Below are 13,439 nucleotides of genomic sequence, written 5' to 3' on the forward strand. Positions count from 1 at the left end.
AGAAAGAGTGTGTAAGAAAATTTTCAAGCAAACCAAACTTGAACAGCTATCCATTGTTAACTGTAGACTCAAATACACAATATTACTCAATCTGAAAGAGTTTTAATAAAAGAACAAAACCTTGGAGGTTCAGTGACAAACCCTAAAGAAAACTGATAGATTCAGCCAGAGAGACATGTGGTGAGCTAATCTACAAGGATAGAAAAATCAGAACTCCATGGTGGATGCAGGAAGTTAAACAAGCAATCAAAGAAAAGAAAAAGCATATAGAAAGTTCCTGGCAAGTAAGCTAGCTTGTGCTCTTAGGAAATACAGCAAGCAAAGCATAATGTAAGATTGGCTAAACAAATCATAGGAAGACTTTGGAAAGAACATAGAAAATAAATATCAGGAAGGTGCTAAAATATTCTGGAGGCTCTTGAAAAAGCTCATAAGTGTAGGAAAGAGTACTGTAAAATCAATTAGAGATGATAAAGGTGACATGAAACCTGGAGATAATCATCATCATCATCAAATTCCTGACGTACCTTCAAGGGGTGTACAGGATATGATAGTACTACATGGAAAATTTACATCACTACAATTTTCCTCCAAGTCAGTCTGTTATTTGTCAAGACTCCAGTATTATCATTGTAATATCTTATATTTCTATCGTATAAGGCACATTGTACCGTATCAATCCACCTATATCTTGATCTTCCTCTGGGTCATTTTCCTGCCAACCTGGCAGAGTTTTGCTAATCTTTCCTCACCCATTCTGTTTAAGTGACCATACCACCTGAGATTAGCTCTGCTAATGCATTCCTGGATGCCAACAATGTCATGTTCTTCGTAATATACTCATTTTTAATATGATATTGCCATTGATGCCATCTGTTCACGCCTCTAATCTTTCTCAGGACTCTCATATCTGCGGTCTCTAGTCTTTGGTCAAGTGTTTTACTTCTGACCCAGCTCTCAGATCCATAAGTTAAAACTGGTTTGAAAATGTCTTGTATACAGCTAATTTAGTGTTCTGACTAATTTCTCTCTTATTCCAGATGAATTTATTCAATTCACTTCCTACCATACCAACTTTGTTGATTCTGTTGTCTATTTCCATATTTAATTTACCATCTTCACTAAAAATCATCCCTAAATAGCCGAAATGTTTTACTTGTTCCACAGGTTCCCCGTTCACAACAAAACAGACATTATCAACAATTCTACCTATTTTCATTGTCTTTGTCTTTAATGATGACCTTCATACCATATCTATTACAACAGATACAATTTAGTCAGGGAGTCTTGCAAACTTGTAGCGGATTTATTTAGAAGTATAACATCGTCTGCATAAAGCAAAGAGCTGACATTAACATCTCCAATTGTGATACCATGTTTAATATCACATTCCTTCATAATGTGATCCATATAGATAATGAATAACAGAGGGGATAATGTACATCCTTGTCTCACACCATATTTAACATTAAACCATCTTCCTGTACTTCCTTCAATTCTAACTGCCGACTTACAACTCAAATACAAACTAAGTATTGCTTGATATAATGCCCCAATGACACCATATAACTGTAGCGTAATGAATAGCTTCTCTCTTGTCACCTTGCATATGCCTTTTCCAGATCGACAAAACTTAGATATAGATCTTTGTTATATTCCCATGCTTTCTCAACTATTTGTCATAAAGTGAAGATCTGATCCTGACAGCCTCTATTTGGCCTGAAACCAGCTTGTTCTTCACCAAGCTTTTCTTCAACAATTTTTCTCAACCGTTTCTCAAGTATGCTTGCATAGATCTTGCCGGGAACACTCATTAGGGAAATACCTCTGTAATTCTCACATTCAGTTTTATTTCCCTTTTTATATATGGGTACTATTAGAGCTTTACTCCAATCATCGGGAATTCGTCCCTCTGTCCAGGCTTTCTGAACTATGCAGTGCAGCCACTGTAAGACTTTTATACCACCAAAATACTTCAGCATTTCTGGTCGAATATCATCTACTCCTGCTGCCTTTCCACATTTCAAGCCTTTGATGGCTTTTTCTACTTCAAGTATGGATATGTATTCCTGACTGCATGCCTGGTCAGTGTTTTTTTTTTATCACTGTGCTATCACTGCTTGTTTCATTTAGTAATTTTTCGAAGAAATTACTCCATACTTCAAGGATATCTTTTTCTCCTGTTTTCATGTAACTTTTATCATCTCTAACTCCTTTTACAGCACTCTTTCCTCCATTTCTAAGCTTCTTCAAGAACCTCCAGAATATCTTACCACCTTCTTGATATTTATTTTCTATGTTCTTGCCAATGTCCTCCCATGACTTTTGTTTAGCTAGTTTTACACAGTGTTTAACTTTCTTACATTTGTCTCTGTGTTCTCTAAGAGCACAAGCTGACTTATTTACCAGGAACTTTTGATATGCTTTCTTCTTTTCTTTCACTGCCTCTTTAACTTCCTGTGTCCACCATGGAGTTCTGATTTTTCTATCCTTGCAGAGAACCTCACCACATGCCTCTCTGGCTGAATCAATCAGGGTTTTCTTCAAGGCTTGCCACTGAATCTCCAAGGTTTGGTTCCTGTTCTCAAACTCTCATTTTTTCTTCAATAATCTTTGTGTATTTTAGTCTACAGTTCACATCTGAGAGCTGCTCAACTTTTATTCGCTTTAAAACTTTCTTACATGTTATTCTTTTCAATGCGAAATTCAATTTTATCCTGCTCAAGACTAAATAGTGATCACTTCCAATTTCAAATCCTCTGTACACTCTGGTGTCCTGCACCAGGGAGAAAACATCATTATCAACAATAACATAGTCAATGAGACTTTTCTTATTCCTTGCCTCTTCTCTCCATGTGAATTTGTGCACCTTTTTATTATTATTATTATTATTACCCAAGACCTCATGGAGTCAAAGACTTATCTAGGAGGTCCTTTTATCTCACACACATCTCATCATACCACGTCTTAAACACATTCAAACTCCTTGCAGACACCACACTCTCAGGCAAGGCATTCCAATCACTCACAACTCTGCACGAAAAAAACCTGCCTCTCACTTCCCTACTCACACCCTCTTTATACAGTTTCCAGCAATGACCTCTGGTTCTCCCCTGATCTCCCACTATTCTCTGTAGAACTTCTCCACCATTGATCCTATAACAACCCCTTACCAACTTGTAGGTCTCTATCATATCTCCCTCTTCCTTCTCTCCACTAGACTCTGCAAATCACATCTTTTCAATCTTTCTTCATACTCGACATTCCAGAGGTCAGAAACTACCTTAGTCAGTTGCCTTTGGACCCTTTCCAACATCTCTTCATCCTTCTGAAAACCAGGTGACCAAATCTGGGCACAATAGTCCATGTGTGGCCTAATCAAAGCCTTATACAATGGAACAAGAATCTCCCTACTTCTACACGTCAGTGTCCTCCTTTATGCTGGAACATGGTGTTAGTAATAACCAGTCCATGTCCTGAGCAGAAATCAAACAGGTATTTGCCATTATTATTGGCTTTGCTCTTTTCTCCAAATTTTCCCAAAATATTTTTGTATGTCTCACAATCATTTCCTACTCTGCTATTTAGATATTCAACAAGGACCAACTTTTCCTTTTTCATTGTGTCAGTTGCTTTTTTTTTAAAGCATCAAAAAATTCCTCCACTTCTACCTTAGTAGAACCTTCTGTGGGACCATAGGCACAAATAAGTCTCATTGTCCAGTTCCCCATTCTGATATTTGCCCACATCACTCTACTTGAAGCTGCCTGCATTCAAGAAGATTAGCCTCGTATTTTGTGTTGAATACTATGGCTACTCCTTCTTTTCCTTGATTGTCATTTCCTGAATATAACATTTTGTATTTATTGTTCAGAAAGATCACCTTTTTTTGTCTTTTTTGTTTCAGTAATCCCTATTATGTCGATCTGGTACTTATCTAATTCCTCAGCTAGCTCCATTTCTTTGCCATTCAGGCTTCTTATGTTGATAGTACCGATCTTTAACTCTGGTGATGTTGAGCTGCCGTGTGCTTTCAGATTTGTTCCAGTATCTGACTTTTTGCTGTTCGCCCTGGTTCCCTGGCCAAAACAACGGGGACCTTGTTTAACCAGGCGACGCCCTAGCCGGCATGAAATTTTGTCATGTTGTACCATCATTTTCTATATTGATTTAAGCCAATAAGAATACAATTTGGTTGGCTAAATCCCAAATTGCCAGTGCATCCTCGTTCATTCTGTATCCAGATGGATACCGAACTACCCAACAGGGTGCACCACGAGAAGGTGAGGATTGGATATTAGGTCAGAAGCCCTGGTCTGTTCTCCGCATTCCTTTAAAGGCTATATGGAGGTCTCCTCTCAGTTATACAGCTTTGACCCTTAAGCACCCCCACCTGGAGATAAAGATCTCCAGGTGGGTTACTTAAGATCCTCAATAAAGATCCTCAATGTATGTAGTAATTATCATTATTATATAATTCACTGACACTTTGGAAAATTCCTAGTTGAAATTAGTCCTAAAATAATGACTGCATTAGACTATCAAAATATTTGGTATGAAGGTATATACCAGAAAATGATGATGACCATTAAACACTGTTGAAAGCCCTAAATGGAACTGGAGAATACACTTGGTGAATTACTCAAGCTAACAAGGAGACAGAAATAGCAACAGGGCTGTTGTTATTCTAGTGTATAAGGTCTTGCGCCTTAGCTCCCTCTATTTCAGGAAGGAAAGAGTAATGAAACACTTAAAATAATTAATAAATAAATTTTTAAAAATCCAGGCAAAATAATAACACAGACTGAGAAAATATAAATTAATGCTTATGAGATAAATATGGAAGAGTTTTTCACAGTAATGAACATGGGGGGGGGGGAATTGCTGGAAAGGAGGAATTTTTCCTGGAAATCACTTAAAAAAATCTAAGAATATTAATTAAGAAGTGATATGAAAGATGTTAAGTTGCTAATTAAATAATTAGCACATGATGAGGATGTTACAATGGTGGCTAGGCCTCTAGGGCAGAAGTAAGGCACCATCTCATGAAATCAAAAATCAGAAAATCAAGTACAAAAATAATACTGTAAACAAAAAGGAGTACACTAATGTTTTTGTTCAGGGAATGGTGAAGAACGTCTATAGGCTCTGTCTTGTCAAGTGTCATCTCCATCCAGGAGGTTGACTATTACGGATCTCTACTGGAGATCCATAGAGTGTAGTAGAAAGATAACATGGTGAGGCTCTAATCTCTTACATCTTGCAGTATCCTATGTCTATCGATCTATATTCATGGGGCTGGTTTGTCTGTTTGGAGAGATGAAAAACCTGAGTTTCCAGGAGAAAAACCCTCCATCTCTAAATAAGACTGGCCAACTCACCATTTAATTAAAAACACCTGACAAAGGCTCCTCTCGTCACATTTGGATTTGAACATGGGTCGTTACAGCAAAAGGACTCACCTATACCAACTGTGCTATGGAGGATCCCCCCCCCCATAGCCTATGTAATGCCCTTTAGTGAAAAGACCTAATTCTGAATTCCATCTAGGATGTGAAGTACCTTTATAAGGGCTTTTCAACTTAAAGTGAGTTGGCCAGTCTAATATGGAACCAGTAGGGTTCTTGATCTTAGAAACTTTCATCATCAAGGAAATCGCTATGCATTTTTTACAAGGCCTCGATACTATGATATCTGAACCAATATACTCAGCATTCAGGCAGGGTATCAAGACTGTGAAGAAACATCAGAAAAGTAATCAGATGTATCAGAATAAGAGTTACAGAGTTAATTAGCATATGATAAGGATGTTACAATGGCTGCGAGGCCCCTAGGGCAAAAGTAAGGTGCCATCTCATGAAATCAACAAATCCCACTTGTTGATTATACTGTATTTTTTGTCAGTAGTTGTGTGTATTCTCCTGGCTAGTTTACCTGTTTTGAGGAATGAAAAACATGTTTCTGGGACACAAAATCCTCAACCTCTGTATGAGACCAGTTAACTCACCATTTGATTGGCAACACCTAATAAAGGTTCCTCTTGTTATAGATGGGACTCAAACCCAAGTCTTTCCAACCCATGCAGCCGTCTAAATCAACTGAGTTACAGAGGTTCCCTTAAGTTGTTAAATGGATTTTACAGAACAGATGAAGATGAAATGACTCCTTTGGTTCCTTAGAGGTATACCTATGCAATTACATTAAAAATAAACAAACATTTGCACATGTTCTCTTATTCATGATATAACTGAGAAATTGCCTTTATCTGCAGTTATTAGATTAAAAGATTAATGATAAGGAGTATATACGCATGAAAAAATATCAAAAAGAAAAAAACAAATATTTGTTTTAAAAGAGGTATACCGTAAGTAGACATATCGATACAAAATTAATAACGGAAAAAACTCACGTACAAAGATTATTTAATAGTATAATTTTCGCCTGTATTTTTTTTTTTTTTTAGGAAAGTTATTATTGACCTTTTTAGTTATCTTACACCAGCTACTTAGGTGGCGCTTTTGGGAATTGTCAGTTATTGTTTAATTTGAGCTTAATGTACTGAAGATGCCTGTGACACACAGGCGAAAATTATACTATTAAATAATCTTTGTATGTGAGTTTTTTCCATTATTAATTTTGGATCAACAAATATTTGGCACATTGGCACTAACATATATATGAATAATGAATTACAAATGAACTGTTTTCTTACCTTCGTGATCTAACGGGAAACTGCCTTTATCAGGAGGTTTTGATTTAAAAGGTTTCTGATCAAAAGTCATTGAAGACATTGTACTGTGTCAGAGTAACTGAAATGAAAGCACAAGTATATAAATTAATGCAGTTGTGATTACAACAAAAAGGTTTACATCTGAAGTAAACACTACAAATACAGTAATACCACTTATGGACATACAACTTGTGGTACAAATCCTATCGGTACTTCATCATCGTGTGGAGGTGGATGGGTGATGTAGGTGAAGCTCAGAAGCATATAATTCCAGAATAACTACTGTAGGTATGAGGCCTACATCAATATACCTCACACAGACAAAATTCTATAGTTGAGTTATCAGCTAACCAGAGAGGGTTAAACCTAACTGCACAAAAGAAACCAAACTTTGAAAGCCCATGGAAAAAAAAAAAAAAAGTATTCATGTAAAAGTTTTAAACATCAGGAGTATATACCCAGCAGATACATAAATTACAGATGCTGAAAATTATATTCTTGGTTTTTCATCCTTTATCCAAGTGTAAGCAAACGAAGTTTCATGTGAAGTATCTTCATGACTGAGCTACTTGTATATAGAGGCTAATGACTTCACATCAATTTATCCTATAAAGCAATGTACATATCCTTACAGATATGCATAATGTCTATGCATTATGGGAAGGGTCACTATCCAGACTGGTTTCAACTGTTATAGAGGTCTTGTCAATGGGAGCTAAACCCAGAAGTGATACCTAGGTTGAAGTAACGCAGAAGTCATTATTTCCCATATACAAGTAGTGAAAAAGGTGTGTATTCACCTTATTATTGCAAGTACTCTGGATCAGAGATAGATGTTCAAAGTTTTTCCACTTAATTTATAGTCTAACCTAGTAGAAAAACTTGCAACATCTAACACTGATCTAGAGTACTTTAATAATAATAAGGTGATACACACCTTTTCACTTAATTTATAATCTAACCTAGTACCTCCAACATCTATCTCTGGATTAGCGATAGATGTCGAAAGTTTTTTCACTTGGTTATACTATAAATTAAAGGTGCCAGGCAATTATATTCTTGGTTTCATCCCTTATCCAAGGGTAAGCAAACAAAATTTGTATGTGAAGTAACTTCATGACTGGGCTACTTAAATATATAGAAAGAGGGAATGATTTCACATCAATTACCTTAATACCCCATAATGCAAAGCACACATCCTTTTTAGGTTTTTTTTCTATATATATATATATATATATATATTTTTTTTTTTTTTTTTTAATTTCGAAAGTTATGTTGTCCTCTTCATTAATTATATTTGGTTATATTGTTTTTCTTCTTTTCTGCATACAGATTTTGAAAAATCTTTCCATTTATCGAATCTAGTTAGTTTTATAATTTCATTTAGTTCTTTCTTTTGAGTTTACATTATTTATCAGATTCTTCTTTTACTACCATAAAAATCATGTTCTAATTGTTTGGAATAGTTATTCCAGTTTTTGTCTAATTTTCCCTATCTTGCTATTCTCTGTATTTTATTATTATTATCATTATTATGCTTAAGGCATCCATGGAGTCAAAAGACTCATCATGGAAGGTCTATCCTAGAAAACACAAAGTCTATCATACCACTCCTTGAACATTCATGCTTTCACTATATCAGGCAATGCATTCCACCCTCCATGCAAATACACCTCACCCTCTTTATTATTATTATTATTATGTCACACCTCCAGGGAGTCCAAAGACTCATTATTATGTGCCAACAGCATCGAACGATTGATTCCCTTCCAACTACTAAACCGAAATCAATAGTTTAACTTAATAGATGCTGATGCAGAGTAAACTACTGCACACCTAAATTATAAATCATTAAATATTCAAAACCACCACCAAACAACATTGGTGGTGTTTTGAATATTTTAACACACTTTTAACATATTTTAACTTTTTAACACACTACATCAAATGAAAAAGGATAATGTTTTTATTCATATAAACATTTTATATAAATTATCCCAGTTTTGCTCACAACTTCCTTTCATAACTTCGAGTTGTAGTGGTAGAAAGAACAAATGACTTGACTGAGAAATAGAAGAATGTAAGAATAGATATCAGAAGGTTGTTGAAAAGGATAAAAGATAGTAGTGTGATGAAGAAAGGTAGTGGTTTTAAATTCTTTATATATTGAATTTGCCTCATCTCTATAAAATGCAGTTTTCTTTTTTTTCCCTTTTAGCATTTTACCTCTACTTTATACTATGGCAGACATTTTTTATTACTTTCTGTGCTAATTTTTTTTTTTTTTTTCTCCTAACGTTTCTTTTAAAGCAGATTTTATGTACAGTGTCTTTAAAGGCCATCAATTTTTGGTTTTTTCCAGTTTATCAAACAATATTTTTTGATATATAGTCCAGGATGAAGATATCTATAGATATATCTGATATGTAGTTTAGGAAAATATAGATATATATTCTGATATACAGTCCAGGATGAAGCAGGTGACCAGTGGTGTCCCGCAAGGTTCCGTGATTGGACCATTATTGTTTAATGTGTACATAAATGATATAGTAAATGATTTGAAAGAAGATATTCAGTTTTTTGCTGATGATGCAAAGTTGGGTAGCACAATAATTAATCCAGCTGATGTAGTGAGCTTGCAGGATGTTATAAATAAGTTGGCAGTATAGGCAAAAGATAATGGATGTTCAGTGTGGAAAAGTGTCAAATTATGCATTTTGAGATTAAAAGATTACAAGTTTTATATCACATTTATGGAACTCTGCTCCAAGATATTGATGAGGCTAAGGACGGGAGGTGGGGGGGGGGAGTAGATGGTTAGAGAGTTGAAGCTCAGAAGGCATATTGCTAAGGTGTCCAAGATAGCTCATAGGATTACTTGGTTATTAAAGAATACACATGCACAGATAAAGAAGTTATTCCTCTTTATAAGGTGTGATACATCTGGATTATTGTGCTCAGGTCTGTCGCCTAGATCCTTAGAGATGTGGATGTGGTAGAAAAAAGATTCAGCACCAAGTGTGACCAAGTTGGCAAGCTGTGTAAGGAATGCTCCCTACATTGATAGATTGAGAGTTTGTGGGTCACAGGCAGAGAAGGTGTGTGTGGGGGGGAAACTGATAGAAACATTTAGGTTACTAAAAGGTTTTTATAAGAGTGATGCAAGAGAAATATTTCAGCAGTGGGATAGTGGTGGAAAAACAAGAGGTCATCCATGGAAATTAAGTAAGAGTGTGGTTAACAAGGATGTGAAGACTAGATTTTTCACTTGAGAGTAAATGAATCGGATGTGTTGCCTGACTCAGTTGTGGATGCTTTGTTTTTTCGTCAGCAAGTTCAATAAGAGGTATGATAGATATTATGTGGATAGTTTGAGTTTCCTGTGATGAGTCTATAGAGATGCCTGTATTATAAAATAATACAGTTATCTTAATAATAATATAGGTAATACTTCCTAGAATAATTCTACCCTGTATTTGGATGTTCTCTGTATGTTGTGTTTTATTTTATTCTATGATGTCTTTTCTATTGTTTCTAGTCTTTTCTAGTGTTTTATTTTTCCAAGTACTACTTATGGTCACTTCTTGTATCTGCTGATGTTGAAAGTTTTTTTCACTTGGTTATACTATAAATTAAAAATGCCAAGAAATTATATTCTTGGTTTCATCCTTTATCCAAGTATAAGCAAACAAAGTTTGCATATGAAGTAACTTCATGACTAGGCTACTTGTATATAGAGGCTAATGACCTCACATCAATTGCCTTAGTATCCCATAATGCAATGTCCATATCTTTGTGGACATGTATAATGCTATGCATTATGGGAAGGGGCCACTACCTAGACTGGTTTTGACCTTTATTGAGATCTCATCAGTGGGAGTCAGACCCATAAGTGATACCAAGATTGAAATAATGCAGAAGTAGTCAAAAGGTGTATTAGCACCTTATTATTAAAGCACTCTGGATCAGTGATAGATGTTGCAAGTTTTTCTACTAGATTAGGCTATAAATTAAGTGGAAAAACTTTGAACATCTATTTCTGGTCCAGAGTATTTAATAATAAGGTGAATACACACCGTTTCACTACTTGTATATGGGAAATAATGACTTCTGCATTACTTCAACCTTGGTATCTCTTCTGGGTCTGCTCCCACTGATGAGATCTTAATAAAGGTCAAACTGGTCTGGGTACTGTCCTTTCCCATAATGCATAGTATTATGCATGTCCGAAAGGATGTGTGCTTTGCCTAATGGGATACTAAACTGGTGTGAAGTCATTAGCCTCTTTATACAAGTAGCTCAGTAATGAAGATACTTCACATGCAGTGTGAAGTATCTTCATGATGCCAATATAATTTCTTGGCATCTTTAATTTATAGTCTAACTAAATGAAAAAAAAAAAAACATTCAAAATAAAACAATGACAGTTGCTAGAGAATTAGAAGTCAATGGAAAATAACTGAACAAGCTACCAAAATAAAATATTTAGGAACAGAACTAAATAACTACAGTATAACACAAAATGGATACAAGAACAAGCAATTAAAGCTAGTATAATATCTGGATGTCTTGACAGCCTATTTAAGAAGGTAAACATACAAAACTAAGAACCGGAGTTGTCAGACCATTACTGACATAGCACATACATCTTTAAAAAGGTACCTGTGGCATGACTATAAACAATAAATTAAACAATCCTACACAGACATGTTATAGGATCCAATAATAATTAGATAACTGAATGAAACCACTAAGATTAAAATATTAAGAAACACTAAGATGTAACAATATTGAAGAAAATAATGAACTCACATATCAGAGAAAAACTGTAAAAACAGCCTATAAATGTTTGGATTGAAAGATGAAAAGAATGCAGGATAACAGATGGGTGAAGAAAGTAAAGGACTAGTTACCAAAGAGATGCAAAAGAAGACCAAAACAAATATAGCAAGATGGTCTTGAAAACAGCAGCACTACAAGCAGCTAAGCTTAATTGTGAGTATGCACAATATAAAGCACACACTGTGGCATGATATTATTATTATATTATCATACCCTCCATTGAGTAAGCAAATTATCATGGGGAGGGGGGGGGGGTCGTTCAACTGACAAGATATTTATTATACTGAATCTTCGAATTCTTAATACTCTCTGCATTAACATATTTCGGTAATGTGTTCCATTCAATAAAATCCTCTCACCAACTTGGTTGTCTCTATCATATCACCTCTTTTTATTCTATCCACCAAACTCTCTAATTTATATTCTCTGACTTCTCTGAATATGAACAGTCCAGATATTGCCTTAGTCTAGCTAAGCTGGCATTCAGAAATGATAATAGTTATGAAGTACAAGCCACCACAATTTGGACGTGATGCTTCAGTAAACTCCTAGTCGGTTTACAAACTTCCCTCCTCAACTGCTGCAATGACAGAAACCCATAAATATCCTTAATCACATGGAGGAACTACCTAAAATTCATGCCTAGAATCCATTTCTGGCATCAAAATTTTTTCTTTGGATAAATTCTTATAAAATTTCGATTTATATTATCATCATTATATTTATATTTAGGAGGATTTGTAATAAAATCGAAATTAAATAAGTTTGGCGTAATAGTTCTTAAGTTACTATAAAGTCACTTAATGAAACACTTTTAGTTGTATTTTCGGTTAAAAAAATATACAGATGAAATTTTACTTTTACCTGTATATTCTTGGCACAATGACAAATCTAATAAATGAAAATAATGACCATTGCGCCATCCGCTTAACGATTGGTTTCCTATGACTACAACAAACTCGCCAGAAATAAGCAGCTGAATCTGGGACATCTAACTACACATACTGATAGGCTACTAAATTATAAACCGTTATGCAGATATGAGTAAACATCACTTACGCAGCGTATATGCAAAATACTCGGTCATGTGTTCTATGCAACTATTTAAGGATGCTGTTGGTCAGTTATCGTCAATAGATACACGAGTTTTTGGCAATAAAATAAAATAAATAATAATAATTAATTTCAATGTGTAGAATTTGAGAGTAATATTTTAATACAATAAGTGAAGGTACACTTATTCCGAAGATTTTCCGAATAGCTTAATATTGTTAGACTTTTACTTAGTCACTAGCAGGCTACAAATCAGGTAAAGTAGATGGCGTTGATGTAGATGATAATAGTAGAGATTCAGTGTAGTTGGTGGACGAAGTGCAGGGTGATCAACACTAGTACTTTCGTACTAGATCTAGTACTTTATATATAAATTTTTAGTGTTCTAGTACGTTTACCAACAGATCTAGTACCTTCTTCCTTCCGGATAATAATAGCAATAACAACAATATGAGAGTTAGATATATGAGTTTAATATTTTTCTCTTCTCCCACCTCCCCATACATTGGCGCACCCAGGGAGGGGGCCATGGCCTCCCCCAAAAGAAAATGGAAAAAAACACTGGAAAAATTTCCAAAAATCTTTTCCTAATTAAAATTCTTTTCTTTTTTTTTTTTAAATTATGTTGTGTCATGTCTTCTATTTCTATGATACTTATGAATTTTCGGTCACATAAGGTGAGAATACCCTTTAGCGCTCGGGAATCTTGGCCGCTGTGAACGCAAGGCGAACGAAGTAGCGCTCGGGCGCTACTTCGTTTGCCTGAGCCGGGCCAGAGGAGATCACGGATGTCATGTATTGGCGATCACTGCAG

General features: G+C 35.2%; 1 protein-coding gene across 3 annotated transcripts in view; it reads right to left on the reverse strand.

Annotated features, from left to right (window-relative positions):
* Positions 1-12,851, reverse strand: part of LOC150098024 (uncharacterized) — a 42,730-nt gene extending 29,879 nt beyond the window's left edge. For 2 of the 3 annotated variants that reach the window (XM_090406064.1, XM_090406067.1), the window contains exons 1-2: positions 12,437-12,623; positions 6,713-6,809 (exon numbers count right to left, since the gene is read on the reverse strand). In XM_090406064.1, the coding sequence (XP_090262190.1) occupies positions 6,713-6,791 (79 nt within the window). In that variant the 5' untranslated portion in view covers positions 6,792-6,809; positions 12,437-12,623. The other variant, XM_090406065.1, reaches the window with a different exon arrangement.
* Between the last annotated feature and the right edge of the window lie 588 nt (positions 12,852-13,439).

The sequence above is a fragment of the Typopeltis vanoorti genome, chromosome 16 (assembly GCF_054136105.1).
Source record: "Typopeltis vanoorti isolate ZY-2024b chromosome 16, IOZ_Tvanoo_1.0, whole genome shotgun sequence".
NCBI lineage: Eukaryota > Metazoa > Arthropoda > Arachnida > Uropygi > Thelyphonidae > Typopeltis > Typopeltis vanoorti.